This window comes from Vidua chalybeata, chromosome 8 (assembly GCF_026979565.1).
Source record: "Vidua chalybeata isolate OUT-0048 chromosome 8, bVidCha1 merged haplotype, whole genome shotgun sequence".
Taxonomy (NCBI): domain Eukaryota; kingdom Metazoa; phylum Chordata; class Aves; order Passeriformes; family Viduidae; genus Vidua; species Vidua chalybeata.
Window position 1 is genome coordinate 33635815 of NC_071537.1, and position 18275 is coordinate 33654089.

An 18275-nucleotide genomic window follows, 5' to 3' on the forward strand; every position below is an offset into this window, starting at 1 on the left:
TTTCACTTCATGGCTGTTGCCCACATTCTGAGGTGACATACCTGGTCAAAACATTACCTGTTTGAGGCTGCAACAAAGAAAAATTAGTCCATGACATGCCTACAGCTCACAAAGTGCATGTTTCATGTTAAAGGCATAATAAACATTTTCATTTTTGTACTAAAAGCAATACGTGATTTGAACTAACATCTGCATTTCAAGTACTTCCATGCACTAAAACAGGCAGCAAAGATGTGCAAACTAACCCTCCAGACTGGCTGGGGGTAATAGATCTTTTGTCTTGATAAAGTCCCAGCAAGGGAACGAAGCCAGAAGGGTTTGCAGGGATGTTCGAGGAGCCCGCTGTCCCTGCCTGGGCCACTCGCCTCGTCCAGCTCACCGGGACCAGTTGCCACCAGGAGATGGCAACATTGTCCGTGCGCTGGGCGGGAGTGGGAATTCTGCAACAGCGAGGAAAAACGGGGAGGAAGTTGGTGCCCTGCCGCCACAGTGATTACAACGTAGCCACACAAATATGCCCAACCTTCCCAGCTGGGCTTTCCAGCTCCAGACAGGATGCTGGGCCAGATGCCTTCTCAGGAGGGAGAGCCTTTTCACAGAGGCCCAGAATGGTTTGCTTTGGAAGGGATGTTACAGACAGTCTTGTTCCACCCCACACCATGAACGGGGACACCTTCTCTCAGACCAGGCCTGGAACACTTCCAGGGATGGCACAGCCACAGCTTCTCTGGGCAACGTGTGCCAGGGCCTCCCCACCCTCACAGGGAACAATTTCTTCCCAATATCCCATATAAAACTGCCCTCTTGTCAGCTTAAAGCCATTCCCAATTGTCCCTTTCTTTACATCTGAATTCCTTTAACCTCCCACGCTGCTTTCTCCGGGCACTTTCTGCACCAAACCATCTTTCCAAGGGCCCACATCGATGGATAACTTTGACCAGCTGGTGCCCAAATCCAATCTTCTGTTCTCCTGTTGAAACAGCCAGTTTGCTGATTCCCCTCAGAATTCAAGCACCCCAAATCCCCTGCAGTGGCATGTGTAAGAGTCTGTCTGAAGCCCCTCATTTTCCGTTCTGCCTTCCGATTGCCACGAGAAAGAATCCCTTCCCTCCACTGCAGTTCCGGCTTAGAACAGGACACAGTGCAGGTGCAACCACTGAACCGTCACGCTGGCTGTTCCGAACAAGGCCTGGCAAGAACTTGGCAAGGACTTGGCAAAGACCTGACGTGGACCCAGCACGGGACAGCCTGATGCGCGGCCTGCTTCTAATCTCCGTTCTTAAGCCAAATGAACTTTTGGGGTGACTCCCGTGGTCCTTCATTGAAGACCCCTCATCTGCCTCGTTACCACTGTGACAAACAAAGAATGAGAACCCTCCTCCCAAGGACTGAGACTGAGACCCCTGCTACAGGGAGGAGGGAAAATTGGTGGTCTGACCACTAATGACATGACCTGTTTCCCTTCAGTGATTCAAATGGACTCATTCTTCATTGTATTCGTCTTGCTTTGGTGGTTTCTGTGGACTCAGCTGTTCCCGCGTGGCGATTCCAATGGACTTTCATTGTTACACTTGTTCCCCCCTCTTTCCTCTGTGGACTATAACTGGAGCCCCGAGTCGACCAGAACTTCGGAGACTTCCCCGACACGACAGACGGATCCCCATCGTCCGGAGCACTGAGGGTCTCGCCTGTGTTGGCAGCTATTCCCATACCCCTCTTCTCTCTCTCTCTATTCTTCTATCTCCTTTCTGATCCCCACTATCACATTTACTGTTTTGGCCCCTAATAAAGGTACATTTGTTGTGATTAACTGATAGTCCCTTGTTGTTTGCCTTTTTGCACTTTTGGGATTGGTGAAAAGAACCATCACGATACCCCGCAATAAGCGGATCGTGACAGCATGTCACACTTCGGCACGAAATAACTCACACACACTAGATGTAAAAGAAGGAAAAAATAAGTTTATTTCTGGCTCTACAATAGGACAGTGGATTGGAGGGTGAAATTGCCACCTCTCCAACCACACTGGTCAAACCAACAGTCCATCAATTCTCTCCTCCCGCAAAGAAGAATGCAAAGCAATCATTATTTACATGAACTCCAGTAGAAATATGTAAACATCAGAAGGCATAGAAGACTTTTAGAAGAACTTTGAAACTTTTAAAAGAACAAAGCAACATTGAACTCAGGCTCAAAACCAGCAGCTGTCCCATGAAGGTTTATTCTGCAGGAGGGAAGAGACCCAGCAGCAGCACAGGGGTGTCCCTAAAGCTGTCCCAGCCTCCGTGGGGGGCTGTGCTGTGGCAGAGGGTCTCTGGAGTGTGGCTAATGTTGTCTGGCCTGGCTCTGTCCCCCCAGCCGGGCTGTCACTGTCCCCTGCGCTGATGTGCTGCGTGGCTCTTCTCCAGCAGTGGGTTTTTTGACATGATAGATGGCAGCAGGACAGAAATATCAGAAATATCCCAGTTACTGACTCGGATAGGCCGCGCCATCTCCTCAGGTGCTTTGCCAGCCTGGCACGTCAATGTGGATGAAGATTCCCAAGGAGAAACCTCTGAAGAGAAACCCACGTGCTCCTCTCAAGCCTTTCCATTTCAGCACATTGCCGGTGGGCTGGCTGCGTGCTGCTGCTTGTTTTGCTCACAAAAGAGGGAAAAAAAACCACTGGAGCGGGTCCTGGGTTGCTGTGACATCTGCGTGGCTGAGGCCATCTGACCTGCTCTGCTGCAAGGCTCAGAGGCTGGAGAAGGGTGGTGGCTACTGGGAGCTGTCTGTGTTTCCCCCATAGGTGAAAAAAATTCCCAACTAGACTATTTTGGGGCTTTCTGCAGAAATTAAAAAAAAAAAAAAAGAGTATTTTGCTTTGATGAAGGGTCGGATGCAAGGGCACGTCCCCATGTGGCTGCTGAGGAGGCAGACACAGCTTTGGGGAAAGAAACGGGGAAAAAAGAGGTAATGATGTTTTCCTTCACAGCCACACCACGCCCTCGAGGTGAGTGTCAAAGTGGAGTTTGGAGGGAATCAAGGACTTTGCGGTGGAATTCGTGCTGATGGGGCATTGCAGGAAGCACAGGGAGTAAAGGAGGAGCTCGTATCCCATCCCGCAGAAGATGCTCCCCATTCCCCACCCTCCCATCTTCAAGAGGAGGTGTTTTGGTGACTTCTGACAAAAATCAAGCCTGGGCAAAAGCTTTTCTTACTGCTGTGTGGCAAGCCAGGCTGTTATTAACACTGATTTCCATGGAATCATGGAATGATTTGGGTTAGAAGGAGGGGCCTTTAGGATCATCTTGCTTCTTCCCTGTGCCATGGGCAGGGACACCTTCCAGGGTGCTCAGAGCTCCATCCAGCCTGGGTTTGGACACTTCCAGGGATGAAGCAACCACAGCTTCTCTGGGAAACCTGTACCAAAGCCTCCCCACCCTCGTAGGGAACAATTCCTTCCCAATATCCCACCCATCCCTGCCCTCTGGCAGTGGGAAGCCATTCCCTGTGTCCTGTCCCTGCATCCCTTGTCCCCAGTCCCTCTCCAGCTCTCCTGGAGCCCCTTTAGGCCCTGGCAGGGGCTCTGAGCTCTCCCTGGAGCTTCTCCTCTCCAGGTGACACCGCCAGCTCTCACACAGGGGCTCCCCGGCCCTCGGAGCAGCTCCGAGGCTTCCTCTGGAGCTCCTTCCCGGGCTGGGGACGCCAGAGCCGGGCCCAGGTGAGATCCCACCGGAGCCGGGCACAATTTGGGGTGGATGGGCGTGGTCGTGGGGCGTGGCCAACACCAAGGGGCGTGGCCGGGTCGCACAGCCCGTCATTTCATGCGGGGCGTGGTCAAGCCTGAGGAGGGCGTGGTCACTCAATGTGGGGGCGTGGTCAAACCATGTGGGGCGTGACCAATCACAGTGGGGGTGTGGACAACCCCGCTGGGGGCGTGTCGCTGCGGCGGGTGGGCGTGGTCTTCCCTTCAAAGGCGGGGCGGGGCGGGGCCCGGGCCCCTGAGGCGGCGGCGGCGGCGGGGCCGGGCGGGACCCCCGTAAGTGCTGCGGGGAGCGGGGCCGGGCGGAGCGGGAGGCTGCGGGGAGGGAGGGAGGGAGGCAGGCAGGCGGTGCTCCCCGCTCCCGAGAGTCCCCGTTTGTTCGCAAAAATCCGCGGTTTCCGGCATTTCCGCCTCCCCCGCGCTCGGCTCGGCGTGGGCTGCGAGGCTCCCGGCCCGGCCGCGGTGGGTGCCGGTGGCCCTGGGCAGCCTCCGGCGGCGTTCGCAGGTGGTTTTCCTGCGCCGCCTGGTGCCGTGTGTCGCTGTGAGCCGTTCCGGCTGATGCTGTCGTAGTTTACAAGTGGTTTCGGGAAGCCCGGCGGTGTTGCTACGAGTTTACGCCTTGCTCTGCAGAGCCCGACGGCGCTGTTGGCTTGGCAGCTGTCGGGTGTTTTCTGGAGCGTGACACGAGCTAAGCGAGATTTCTTACTCCTGCAAGTCCAAGGGGACGGGTTAATTATTAATTACGGGTGGCATCTGCGGAGTCTCAGTCCCTTTCCCCATGCCTTCCCAGCCCTGGCTCAACTCCTCCAGTATTTGGCTGCTGAGGCCCTGGCACAGGTTGCCCAGAGAAGCTGTGGCTGCCCCTGGATCCCTGGAAGTGTCCCAGGCCAGGCTGGACGGGGCTTGGAGCCACCTGGGCTAGTGGCCCTGCCCGTGGCAGGGGGGGGGGTCGCAGTGAGATGGGTTTCGAGGTCCCTTCCAAGCCAAACCCCTCCGTGATTCCGCGGTTTGCCGGGGCCAGAGGGGGATGGAGCCACAGCTTGTGAGCAGCCCTTTGGAGCCCTGGTGTGACAGTGGCCTTGTTGTTTTTCCCAGCGGGCCAGCACGATGATCCCGGCAGCCGGCAGCTCTCCCCCGGAGCAGGAGCCCCTGCTGGAGGATGCCGTGGGGAGCAGGTACAGCCGGCAGAAGCCGAGGGACCGCTGGCACGGGGCCTACCTTATATTCTTCCTCCTGGGCATCGGGTCCCTCCTGCCCTGGAATTTCTTCATCACGGCCAAACACTACTGGAGGTACAAGCTGCAGAACTGCTCGGATGAGCCAGGCCCGGTGGGGCAGGAGGCCTCGGACCTGCGGGTGAGTGCTGCCTTGGAGGCAGAAAAAACAACCTGTCTTCCTTCCTGTCTTGCTCATTTCCCCCCTCCACTTCCCCAGGAGGCAAGTGAACATGCCCTAGGGCCTCCCCTGCTGCAAACCAGAAGGAAAGGTTTATTTGCTATTTATTTACAAATAGCTGCCAGAAAGATGCTTCAATTCATTTTGTGGTCTGCCTTTTACCTGTATTTGGATTTCTAAGTGTTAAGGTGAATCTAAAAAAGTAGGGCTTAACTTTTCACAGGGCAATTTCTACAGTGCAAGGCACCACTTTGTGATGGTCTTTTTTGTGTCCTTTGTGATCTGGCAGGTGTGCCATGAGTATCTCCTTGCAGTGATCAACACCTGGCTTTGGCATATGGAGCAAGGAGCTTGTCACGGGGTGATGGATGAGGCAGCCTTGGGGTGGCAGGTTAATGGCCTCTTTCTGTCCCCAGAAAGACTGCTTTCTCTTGCTCCTCCTGCCACAGCAGGATTATTTCCCTGTGCCTCCCTGACAAAGCTGTGGGTTTGTTTCTTTGTGGCTTTGTGGAAAAAGTGTTGGGGCAATGAGGCTGCATCACATCCTCGTCTCGTGGCAGAGCTTGTTCAGGTGGTTTGGGCACTTTTTGTTTATATAAAAGCACAGGGCCATGTGTGATGCCCGTGTTTCCCCTCCAATTTCTCACTCCAGTACACCCACAGCTCTTTTAAGTTTCATAGTTAAGTGTCAGCTGCTTTTTGGATGGGGAGGAAGGGAAGTGCTTATACCAGGATGCTACTGGTGTGCTGCTGTAAAGCAAGAAACTGAATTAAACTGACGTGCCCAAGCTCCTGCACTGCCTGAAGACCAAAATAATCTGTGTCTGTGCTAGTGAAAGTGCTCAGAGAGGGGTGAAAGGTGCTTTGTCACCACATGGCATGGTGTTCTCTCATATTCCCTGCATCCCACATGTTCCTCACTGCTTCTACATCATGCTGATCCTCTTGAGAACAGCTGGGTTTATGTAGAGTGCGTTGAAGGAGGTGTTTGCTTGCACAGCTGTACTCCTGGCTGGATCAGCCATTTCTTTGCTGAAAAGGTGTTTCTCCTCTTCCTGTGCGGCCGTGGAGCGATGCCTTTTCCTCTCTCCAAGGAAAAGCTGTTCTGTGGCAGTCGAGTGTGATCAGCATCAAACCAGTCAGCCCAGTTTGTGCCCTGCTGCCGCAGCAGGAGGGTTTACCTGCACACAGAGCTGGACTCTGGAAGGATGCACCTCTGAGTGACAGCCACCTCCTGCTTCCAGCCTGCTCCTGGCTCCAGCCTTTTCACTGCTCCCAATTTCATGCCTCGTGCTCAGTAACACTCCAGTGCCTTCAGCCACCTTCCCAGACCTGGATTCCTTTTCCAGTCTGGCAGGAGCCCTGCTGCCATGTATGGACTGGAGCAGAATAGAAACTACTTTGCAAAAGCATCTTGTGTTGCATTTGCCACCACACGAGGCTTTGTTCGTGTTTGGGGCTTTCTAAGGCACGGTGGCAGCGTGTTTGAAGTTAATGTGGGGTTAAACACTTCCATTGTGTGAGGGATGAGGGATGACACTTTCCCCCATTAGACCTGGATGTGGGAGGAAGAAGTCAGGTTTGCTTTGGGGTTTATTTTAAGGGCTCAGCAGAAAGGGAGAAGAGCTAGGTGTATCCTGCAGTGCCAGAAATGAAAGCATACCTGTGAAAGGTGGGAATACCCAAGGAGGGAGAAGAGTTGCCATTGGAGATGGATCAAAACCTAGCAAGCAGGAGAGAGGAGTATGGAACCTGATGTTTCCCACTGGTCCAGGCACGGATTAAATTTGCCACCCACCATTCTGCTGCTGCATTAAAAATGTGGTGCAGGGGCTCTTAAGTACTTGCCCAATTCTCTGCTCACTGCTGGTGTGAGCCCATTTGCTGGGAATGAATGAACATTTCCCTGGGATGCTCAAAACATGGCATCTCTGCTGGGTTACTTTGAGTACACTTCTGCTTGGTGCAAAGCATTAGAAAGTCATTTTTCCTCCCCAGAAGCAGAAGCAAATTAACTTGGAAGTTTACTGAGTATCCCCAGGATGGTTTGGAGGTTTGTTTTAAGTAGGTGGGTAAATAAGCTGGAGTTTTAGCAGCCAGCTTTGCGCTTTGCTTTGTCTTTTCTCCTGATTCATCGTGTGGCCACAGAGCTTTGAACCTCCTGCTAGGCTGAGCTGATGCCCTAAGCACAGACATTTAAGTCTCTGCCTATCTGGACCCTCTAGGAGTGATTATTAGATTTCCTGTTGCTTCCAGTGAAGCTCCTGATAGGGAAGAGGAGCTGAACGTGCTTGTAAACCGATTAAAAATGATGCAAAGCTGTAAAAAATAATGAACTGTGCAGAGAAAACCTGCCAAGTGCCTTCTCCTGGTTGGACGTGATGAGACCCCATCTCTGTAGCTGGATAAGTGCAGAAAATGAAAACCTGTCATGATAGGGGTGGACATGTAGGTCATCCTCCTCTTTGTGTGCATCATCCTACCTGCTGGCTGAGGTTCCTGCAGCAAAAAAAATGGGATTAAGCCCCCCGAGGGGAGGGGAGAGGGAGCAGACAGGTACACAGCACCATGGCAGCTATTTCTTTTACTGTTTATTTTTTTCCTTCTGTATTTATGTCCCTGATTTCCTGAAATAGCCCAGGGCTATGGGAGGGCAAATCCCAGAATTCCCATTGCCCTGAGCAATTTGCAGCATGGGCTACAACACAACGAGGTAGACACCTACACCATAACTCCCTGTTGTGTCATATTCAAGAGCTGAAATTCATGTCTTGGTTCCCCCTACAATGTTTTTTACTTTTTTTTTTTTTTTTTTCCTGGCAGGACTATTTTGAGAGTTATATCTCCATTGCTTCCACCATACCCTCAGTACTCTGCCTGATTGGAAACTTCTTGCTTGTCAATAAGTAAGTGTTGCTCTGATCCCAAGTGCCTGAGCCACGTTTCTCCCTAGCTTTGCTCCTGTCTTCTTTCCAGCTCAGGCTGCCCTTCCCTCAGGGGGAGACCATGGGGCATCCTGAGCTCAGCCTCCCTGTGCAGCCAAAATTCCCCTCCTTGCCCCTGCCTGAGTTGCAGCTGGCTGAGATGAAGTGGGAGAAGCACCTTGCTCCTCATGTGCCTGCAGTTGGCTTGAGTAAATAAATTCCTAATGAGTTCCTTGGTTAATTGCTTGGAAACAGTCTTCCCTCTTAAAAATACCTTTATTGTCATCAGGGGACTGGTTGACAAAAGCCAGGCTCACCCAGGTAGGAGCAACACCTTGCCCTTGCCGTACCAGCCCTTGAACTGGGGTAAGAAATGGACCAGCTGCACCTTGTTGCAAGCTTGGCCTAAATCTCAAACATCCTCCTGCCTTCATTTGTACCCTTCCTTATCCCACATCAAACTCCTGCACTCTTGCAGGCATGGGTTTGCATGGCTGATCTCCACATTCCACCTCCCTTGCCTCACTGCTTCCTCATCTCCTCCCACCTCTCTTTGCCCCTTCTGCCAGCGCAGGAGTTGTGGTTTGAAAAGCAGGAGTGACTTCTTCCCCTTGTCCCCAGGGTTGCTGCCAGTGTGCGCATCCTGTCGTCCCTCTTTGTCATGCTGGCTGTGTTCCTGGTGATCACGGTGCTGGTGAAGGTGGACACCTCCACCTGGACCACGCCCTTCTTTGCCCTCACGGTCGGCTGCGTGGCCGTGGTCAGCAGTGCCTCCACCGTCTTCTCCAGCAGCATCTTTGGCCTCAGCAGCTGCTTCCCCATGAGGAACCTGCAGGCTCTACTCTCAGGTTGGGTGATCCCACTGGGATCGTGCTCTTGGACTTGCCCTGCTCGGCTCTGTGGTTTTCTCTGGGGGTTGTGTCATGTGGAGTTTGTTTTAGAAGCTTAACTTTACCCTAATGATAAAGGGAAGTTGCTGAAGGAGAAACTTGCTCGGTCACATGAGCTTTGGTTTCTGTAAATAGCCATAAACTGACCCTGGAGAGTTGCTGGGTGCAGGGGGGAAGGAGATGACATCCCCCTGCCCTGCCATTTCCAGCAGAGGCATCTGCAGCTTTGCCTGTCTGCTCCTTTCTGATCAGCATTTCCATGAGTGATGAGGGGCAGGTTGGGAGCCGTGAGTGATGAGCTCCCTGGAGCATTGATACCATTATAAATGTGCTCTGGGATGGTTGACAAACCAAGAGGAGAAGGGTGGGGGAAAATCAGGATGGCGAAACTTTTCCTGGGGCCACGACAGGAGTGTTTTTAATGAGTTTATCTCAGAGAAGGAAAGCACCACATCCTTGAGATGGCATTCCTGCCGCTGGTGCCTTGAATTCCCATCTGGGGGAGTGCAGAAGAGAGGTTGATTATATGTGTGCTGGTGGAAAGCCAAGTTTAGGCTTTGGAAAAGGTTTGGACTTTTTCTGCAGGACTGGGGGCCTGCAAGCCCTGACCCGTGTGTGCTGTGCTGTGTTGGAAGGGGGTGCAGGATGGCACCTGGGCCACAAGTACCTGAGGTGTGGAAACGGAGAGGAGGTTGTTCGTGCAGCTGCACCCTGAGCCGGCTGTGGGGCAGTGTTCCCTGGAGACCCATGCATGTCAGAAGAGGAGCTTCTGGGTTCCCCCTCTTGTTCTCTGTCCCTCACTGTGCCCACCTCTGTTGCCACACGCAGGGCAGGCCATGGGTGGCACCGTGAGCGCCGTGGCCTCTGTGATAGACCTGGCAGCGGCAGCTGATGTCACCGACAGCGCCCTGGCCTATTTCCTCACCGCTGACATCTTCATCGTCGTCTGCATCATGGTGTACCTGCTCCTGCCCAGGCTGGAGTACTCCAGGTGTGTGCCAGCCTGCCAGGGGCATGCCACAGAGGGTTTGCAGTGGGATTGCTGAGGGGTCTGTGGGACACTCGCCGTGCTGGTCCCTGCCCTGTCACTGCCGCCAGCCACGCTTCCCCTTTCACCGAAACCACAGGGTGAAACTGTGTTTCAGCAGAGTGCTGAGTTTCTGCCAAGCTTTCCCAGGGCCCCAGATGCCGGTGCTCCCAAAAATGTGTGGAGTCAGCAGAGAGCCCTAACCCGGAGGCAGGCAGCCAGGAGCGTCCCCATATCCTGTGTGCCACTCGGATGTGTGCGACCCATTGGTCTGGTTGGTGCTTGCAGCTGCCAGAGCCCCCAGGTGCCTGCAGGCAGTAGGGTCCCTTCTGTGAACCCTGAGGGTGCAGAGAGGGGATGGTGGCTGTGCAAGGGTCACCTCTCTGTACGAGGTGGGAGCTGCAGGTGTGGTGGAGTTGCTGGGTCCAGCGGGCATACCTGTGTCTCCAACTTCTCTCCTGCCCTCTCTCCAAATCTCAGCTGCATTCCCTCATGCAGTCTCTTTCTCCAGGTATTACCTGAGCAGCCAGAAGGAGAGCCCCTCTCTGGTCACCGTGCCCCCTGACAGCTCCGTGGAGGACGAGGCAGAGCCAGGAGGCACCGTGAGCTCCTCCTTCCTCACAAGAAGTGCTGGCATCCCCCCACTCCGCCCCATCCTGCAGAAGACCGCCCTCCTCGGCTTCTGCCTCTTTTACGTCTTCTTCATCTCCATCACCATCTTCCCTTCCCTCTCCTCCAACATCGAGTCTGTCAGCAAATCCTCGGGAAGCCCGTGGAGCACCAAGTACTTCACACCACTCACGTGTTTCCTCCTGTACAACTTTGCTGACTGGTGTGGGAGGCAGGTCACTGCCTGGATCCAGGTGCCTGGCCCCAAGAGCAAACTGCTGCCTGCCCTCGTCCTCCTCAGAACCATCTTCCTCCCTCTCTTCATCCTCAGCAACTACCAGCCCCGGGCTCACATCCGGACCGTGGTGTTCAACAGGGACATCTACCCCGTGGTCTTCACGGTGCTGCTGGGGCTCAGCAACGGCTACCTGGGCACGCTGGTCATGGTCTACGGCCCCAAAATCGTGCCCAAAGAGCTGGCTGAGGCAGCAGGGGTGGTGATGTCCTTTTACCTCATGCTGGGGCTGGCTCTGGGGTCTGCCTGCGCTGTTTTCGTGGTACACCTCGTGTAGAGGGGCAGCCGCAGGAGGAGGATGCCCTCGGTTTGTGGTGCTGCTGTTGGGTATTTAGGGTTTGGGGCTTTTTCCCAAAAAAGTCAGGTATCCTGTGGTTTTGAGGCAGCCTGCCTGTCTTGGGAGGGGTGGGGGTAGCTGCATCCAGGGGGGATGCAGAGGGGAAGTCTCCCTTCTGGGAAGGGGCATCCACTGTGCTTGGGAAGGTTCTGTCAGACATTGTCGCTCCCCAGTTGAATGGAGCAGGGCCCAAAACAGCCTCATCCTCCCCAGGGAGCTCAGGGAAGCACCAGGGACACAGGGATGCCATCCCTTACCCGTGTGCCAGTGGTTTTACGCTGAACCCAGGGCTTTTGGGGGCACCTTGGGTTTTACTGCTGCACTGTTATGAGTTCAGCCCCTCGGGGGTTGGGTGGTCTTAGGGAGGGTTCACCCCTCACTGAGCTGTGATGGTGGTGTTGAACTAAAAGGGATTTGAGCTCTGGAGCACCTTCTCACAACTTAGGGAATGAGTAGCAGCTGTCCCAGGGGTTGGGGCACAGTTTTGCACAGATTTCATACAATCGTTGCACAAAAAAAAAAAAATAATATATACATAAGGGAAACAGCTCCACTTGGAATTTTGCTTGCTTTGATTCTTCCATGTAAACTTGAACTGAGGGATCATCTACCTCCTAGCATGGTACCAGTAGTGTTGGGGACTATTCCCTGGCCCAGCTGAGAGAAGCATTTTTCCTGCTGTGACTGTGGTGTGACCCCCAAGGAGAGTGAAATGCTGAGTGGGCCTAACCTGAGGTTTTTCTTCAGTCTGTGTTCAGAGAGCTCTGTGAAAGCCAGGGAGAGGTACGAGAGAGGCCCTGGTGTGAGGTTCACAGCAGAAATCTGGTTAATTCATGTAGACAGGCACCATATGGCCTCCAGATGTTTTCAGAGGGGTGAGCTACTGTGACACCCAAAAATATGGCCCACCCAAAGACAACTGGCTTTTAAAGTCATTTAAACTCCCATATGCCAGCACAGCCTGGACTAAATCCGATTATTGTATTTATTTTCTCAAATTGGCTGGATTTATGGTCTAGAAGAGGTGAGCTGATCAGCAAGGGTGTAAAGGCAGAGCTTGGCAGTGCAGTGGTGCCTCAGAGATGCTGTCTGTGGAAACTGATCCCTTTAGGAGTGGGTTAGGAGCAGATGCTCCACCCCTGGGATGCTCTCAGCACCTCCTGCTTGCCCACGTAGTGGTGGAGCTGCTGGATGTGGGGAGAGCAGCAGGATCCATGGTGGTTACTGCCCTGGGGTGCCATGTGGGTGTGGTGGACATTGGGTTTTCACATAAATCCTTTCCCGAAGCAGCGTTTGCTTTGGGCTCCTTGGCAATACACACACACACAGTTTAGCTTGATGGCTGATTTTTATTTCAAGGTACAATCCAGACACAAGTGGAAAATGTGTGGGGTGTGCAGTAGTGAGGAGCAGCTTTATGGAACGTGTGGGCTCTTAATCCTGTCCCTTTGGTGGGTTTGGAGCCCTTTGGCCTCCAGCACTTGGCCAGGGACTGCCCTGACCCAGGTGAAGGCCCCCACCCAAGGGCTGAGGGTTGGGATGCTGGGAGCCCCTCCTGGGGGTCAGTGCTCCCATCCCCTCCCTGGTGCTGCAATAATGCAGCAGTTGGTCAAAAAGCCCAACCCAGCCTGCTGCTGGCAACCAAAAAGTCCCTTTGTGGCCTTCAGTGGGCCTGTCTTCAACCTGTCCATTTCCCCCCCAGTCCAAGGAATGATGAGATTTGGCTTGGTGTTTTTTTTACTGCTTTGCATCTCTTCTGCTCCTCTCCTTGTTACAGACCAAATTCCTCTGGAGGGAGAACTTAATTGTGTGGTACGGTTGCTAATAAAGAGAATTCTTGATCCTGTGCAACTGCTGGTGTCTGGAATAATTTCTCTTGGAGGTGCATTGATGCATGCAGATTCAGCTTGCATTTTTCCTTCTGGCCATCCTTCTCTCCCAGCTTGGATTGTAAACTCAGAGGAATCCCTGGCAAGGGCTGGGTGAAGGAGCCTGCTTTGAGAGCACATCTTTTCCAGTGGAACATCCCCAAATGACATGCAGGTAGGTGTGGGGAGCATTCCTGTGGCAGGGGGGAGTGAGCAAAAAGGGGATTTATCCTTTGCTTTTGGTGGCATGCAGCTAAGGAAGGTTAATAAATGAGGAGAAAAATCAACGCAGATGCAAATTGGGCAAGAACCAGGTCTCGGCATAAAGCAGGGAATGCTGGTGGGAGTGCCATGATATGGGGGTGGAGGCTGCCAGGCCTCTGAGCCATGAGCTGTGGGTGATCCCCTGCAAAAGGGGAGGGATAATTTATGGGGAATTGCATAGAACAGCAGGGAAGTAATTGCAGTGCCTGGGAGGAGCCACATCTGCTGCTTGGCGTGGGCCATGCCAAGGAGCTCAAGGTAAGGAAAAGTGGGATGTGGAGGGGTGGAATGAGGCTGCTGGATCTGGGATAAAATAAAAGTGCAGCTACAGCTTGTGCCTGGGTGGGTTGAGTTGGTGTCCCTGCCCATGGCAAGCCAGGGTTTGGAGCTAGGTGATCATCACAGTCCTTTCCAACCCAAACTTATTCCATGATCCTGTGATAAATGCATCTTTGACAACAAAAGCAGCCATGGACCCCAGTTCCAAGGCTTGGAATGATGCTCTAGCCAGGAGAAACACTGCAGGGATCCAAACCTACTTCCTGACATTTTGCTGGGAGCTTACACTGCCTTCCAGTTCTCCGAGAGCTTTACAGGAGGCAGTTCCTCCCCAGAGCTGGGATACCTGAGTTCCAGAGAGAGACCCTGGCTGTGGGCAGGGCTGGAGCTGAGCTGGCTCCCTGTGTCTTCCTCAGCTGCCTAAAAATGCACTCCCAGACTGTTTCTGTGATCACCACCATCCCCTCAGCCAGCAGGGCTGTCTGCCCGTCTCCCAGCCCACGAGGGTGGGTGCTGATTCGGCTGGCACAGGAAGGACCACGTGCTTTCCACAGGGAAACAGCCCCCTCTTATCTGGGGGTGTGAAATGAGCCATGCAGGCATTGCAGAATTCCTGAGGGTGAGCCCAGGATGTGGAGCAGAGTGCACAAATCCCTGTGTGGTGCCCAGCAGTGCTGGCACCGTGACCCGGGGTTTGGAGAGTCCCAGTCCTGGCAGCCCAGCACAGAGGGGATGCTGTGCCTGCCCCACGCTGCCTTTTCCAGCAGCCTTTGGAGTCAATTCCAACTGGCTGAGGGGGAAAGTAAGCTGGGAGCTGGCAGTGCAGCAGCAGCAGCAGAGGCAGCAGGGTGCAAGAGAGGAGGAAGGGATGAAAGGGGGCAAAGTCAAGGAGATGCATCTGCTGCAGCTTCTGCTCAAAGGAGACCAACTGAGCCTTTGCCTGACCTGGTTTTGTCCCCTCTCACCTCTGTGGTGCCAGCTCCCCCTCCCTGCTGCAGAGCTGGACCAGGTTAAGTGTAGGTACTGGGGGCTTTGAAGCAAACGATGTGCTGGAGGAGGCAAGGGAATTTTTGTTACGGGGCTATATATTTTGTTATGTGAGCTATGCTCGCATCAGTTGCGAGCGGCTTTCTCCAAAGCCTTGCCAGGCTGTCCTCCCTCAGTGGAGTGCCCCCAGATAGGAATGCTGCCCCTTCTCCATCTCTGGCACCAGCCTTTGCTGGCAGAGGCTTTGGTGCAGTGCTGTGACCCCCTGGGAGGTGGGAACCACCTCTGAAACCACCTCATTATCCTTCAGCAACACTTTGGTGGTGGCCCAAGAGCAGCAGGAGCAAGATGGTCTTTAAGGCGCCTTCCAACCCAAACCATTTTGTGATTCCATGAAACACAAGTGGCCACTGGGGGCTTGGGAAGGGCCACCAGCCTCAGCAGATGAGCTGAGCTGATCCTGCCCCTGCACGGGTGCCCCAGAGGAAAAACACAAACCTTGGCTTTGAAACCTTGCCAGCCAGCTGCAGGCTTGCCCGGCTGCTGTTCTCCTTTTACGTGTTTTATGGAGTAATTTGTACTATATTTACACAGCAGTGATAAACAGTTTTTAAAATGGAAGCAAAGAAAACGCTGCTGGATGAATTGTTACAAAAAAGCCCTGTTTGCCATTCCAGCAGGGGAAAAAAAAAGGGATAAAAATCACCATCCTAGGGACACGCTGTTCATCAGATCTGGGTATTTTTTCCCTTGATTTGTGTGCCTAATGTGAGCAGAAGAAGTCGCAGATGCATGCTGAATTCTGCAGGGAACATATGCATGCATTTAAATCATTTACAGCATTTACTGGTGCAATTGTAAAGCACATTATTTTTCTGCATTTGTAATTAGGCTCCAAACAGATGGTGAAGGACTGTAGCTCCTGATTAGACAGCCTTGTGCTCTGTTGGACGGCGCTGCGAGAACAAACTGAGATGAGAAACTTTTCCTTCTAATTTATCACGCCAGCGCGGGGGAGTGCAGGAGCTGGGGCTGCCTGTGCGAGAATTCCTGGAGCAGGCTGGGCAGAGCTGGGCGAGCCATCCCTCTGCCATCTCCCTGCTGGTGGATGGGGCACTCGGACCCCCTTCCCAGCTCCTCTTCCATCCCGGATTTTGTGACCCCGCCCCGCTGCACGGCTCGGGACACCCGGCAGGGCGGGATGGAGCTGCTGTGACAAATGCCTCGGGAATGAAGCAGGAGCTGGGAGGTGAGAAAGGTTTTTAAAGCTGGAGCGGGCTCCAGGCTCCTGGCTGTGTTGGAGGAGTGATCCCACCTGCCTGGCCTGGGGAAGATCTTTCCCCCTCTCCTGAGGGCAACCTTGAACCTTCAACAGCACCACGGGCTCTGCACTGGTTCCTCCTGATTCAGGTTTTAGGTTTTATATTTTTCACATTCTCTGCTGCTTTAGTGTGTGGGTCTGGGCTTCACATTAGGGATGGTGAGCTCTCTGCACAGAGCAGGGAGACAAAACAATTCCTTCTCCAGCTGGGGACCAAGGACAAATTATCCAAATCTCAGGCCCAAGAGCACAAACAACGTGGGCTGAGGAGAGAAAAACAAGCAGGATGGGACTGCATGGGGTCGAGCTGGAATTGGACAATGAACTCCAACATGCAAGTGGAGCAGAACTTGTAAAAGTGAGAGACCTTGTGAGTGGTCTTGCATTTTGGGAACATTTTGGTTCATCTTGGGTGCAGCCCTGGCTGGGCTCTTGTGCTGCCCAAGGTGGATCCATGGAGGAGATCCTTTTCATAAATCCCTGCTTTATTCTTTAGCTCTGTCCAATCTCTGTTCTAGGCCAGCCTACACAAGGCATCGCTCACACCCGCCCTCCTTCCAGCAGTCCCCTTGCCATTGTCACCCTGCTGTCCCCCACTCACACAGGGGACAATTGATCTGGTTTTATTTGCCCTTCTTCCTGCAGTTTCTTATTTTCCTGGCTTGCCTCCTGAAATCACAAAGGTAAAATGGGTTACATGAAAATCACCTGGTCAAAATGGGTTAAAGGAGAGGCTACTGAAGAGCAGAGCAAGGCAGAGGAGGAGTGTGGTGTCGGTGTGAGACCCAGAGGTGTGGGCAGAACGGGAGCCCCCAGGATTCCCTTGAGGCAACAGCGTGCCCAAAGTTCCTTTGTGTCCCCTTTGCTGGTCCCCCCCAGGCTGTGAAGAGGGGTGGTCGCCTTCCCTCAGGTTTTTATCTTGTTTTCCACTGCGTTAGCAGCGAGGTTAAACCCAGGCTTAACCCCAGGGCTGGCCAGCATCTTCCCTCCTGGCACAGCCTCCTGGTGCTCCCTGACTCCAAAGAGGGAACAAGCTGCTCGAAGACCACGCTGCAGAGAAGGTGGCCCAGGACACGGGGACAGGGGACACGGGAGACAGGGGAGACTCCCTGTGCCTGCTCATGGATTCCTTGTGCCTGTAGATGGCACCTTTTCCTCTGCTGAGGAAGACAGAATAAACCGAGGGGAGGGAAAAATCCCAAGCAGGGCTCAGAGCCAGGAGAAAGGTGCTTCAGGTGTGCGGCATGAAGTGACTCAGGGTGGTCCCACAGGTGTCCCCTCTCACTGTGGCTGCCCTTGATCCAGATCACCTGGCTCATCACTGAACCCTCTCCAAGTTTACTAACATTGCCCTGACTAGGAAATCACAAAGCTGAATGAAAAGTGCTTCCAGCTGCACAGGGGGTTGCTCCAAAGGGTTTTTTTACCCTCATTAACCCATTGTGGCTCTAACAAGCCCAGCCTGGGGCTGCAGGGTGCTCTCGGCGCCCCTAAGAGGGGACGGGTCCTTCTGGCCCCACCTGGGGCTGCACAGGGGGACAATTCCCTGCTCTTTGGCCACCACCAAAGTGTTGCTGAAGGATAATGAGGTGGTTTCAGAGGTGGTTCCCACCTCCCAGGGGGTCACAGCACTGCACCAAAGCCTCTGCCAGCAAAGGCTGGTGCCAGAGATGGAGAAGGGGCAGCGTTCCTACCTGGGGGCACTCCACTGAGGGAGGACAAAAGCCTGCTTTGGACTCTGCAGAGTGCAGAGCTTCAGGGCTCCAGCCAGGTCCTGCAAGGCTTTTTGGGACTCACCAAAACCACCTTGATCCTTGTTGCCATGTGTTATCCCCACAGGAACGCTCACCTGGACCCACCTGTAAGCACAAGCTGGAAGATCCCTGAGGAATTCCCACAGAATCAGGTCTGTGCTATGAAGGTGAGCCCAGTTTCTGCCCCTCCTGCTGTCTCTATAAGATCACCTTACAAAGATGCAATTTGAAACCCAGTACTTCTGTATTTCTAAAGACAAAAAAAAAAAACAAAAACAAAACAAAACAAAAAAAAAAAAAAAACAAAACCAGCTGCTCTTTTGGTGCTTTTCTTCTTCAGAGAGCGAATTCCAGCAATCCCTTAACTTTGCTCAGCTTTCTCACCAGCCTCCTTCACTCATAAATTCCTAAACAAACCGCGTGATCCTAATATTGGCCCTAAAATTCTGTGTGAAATGGACCTGGAAATTAATTTCACACCGGAAAAGCCAGCTCACTGTCAGCCACAGCACAGGTGGTTGAAAAGAAAACTCCAAGATGGCTCTACAAATTAATTCTGTGACTCGGATGAGAGGGTAGC

The 18275-nt window shown here is 53.4% G+C and overlaps 1 protein-coding gene across 1 annotated transcript; it reads left to right on the top strand.

The window, feature by feature from the left end:
* The first annotated feature begins 3978 nt into the window (after window positions 1–3978).
* On the top strand, window positions 3979–13073 carry SLC29A3 (solute carrier family 29 member 3). Its single transcript, XM_053949429.1, has 6 exons — window positions 3979–4021; window positions 4841–5101; window positions 7964–8046; window positions 8686–8912; window positions 9783–9945; window positions 10493–13073. The coding sequence occupies exons 2-6, from the start codon at window positions 4853–4855 to the stop codon at window positions 11160–11162; spliced, it is 1392 nt and encodes a 463-aa protein (XP_053805404.1). The 5' UTR covers window positions 3979–4021; window positions 4841–4852; the 3' UTR covers window positions 11163–13073.
* Window positions 13074–18275: the final 5202 nt, after the last annotated feature.

Excerpts from the sequence above, each read along its gene's own strand:
- SLC29A3 (XM_053949429.1), top strand. The coding sequence starts at position 4,853 with ATGATCCCGGCAGCCGGCAGCTCTCCCCCGGAGCAGGAGCCCCTGCTG. Across the intron at positions 5,102-7,963 it reads AGGAGGCCTCGGACCTGCGG|GACTATTTTGAGAGTTATAT; the intron begins GTGAGTGCTGCC and ends TTTTCCTGGCAG. Across the intron at positions 8,913-9,782 it reads CCTGCAGGCTCTACTCTCAG|GGCAGGCCATGGGTGGCACC; the intron begins GTTGGGTGATCC and ends TGCCACACGCAG.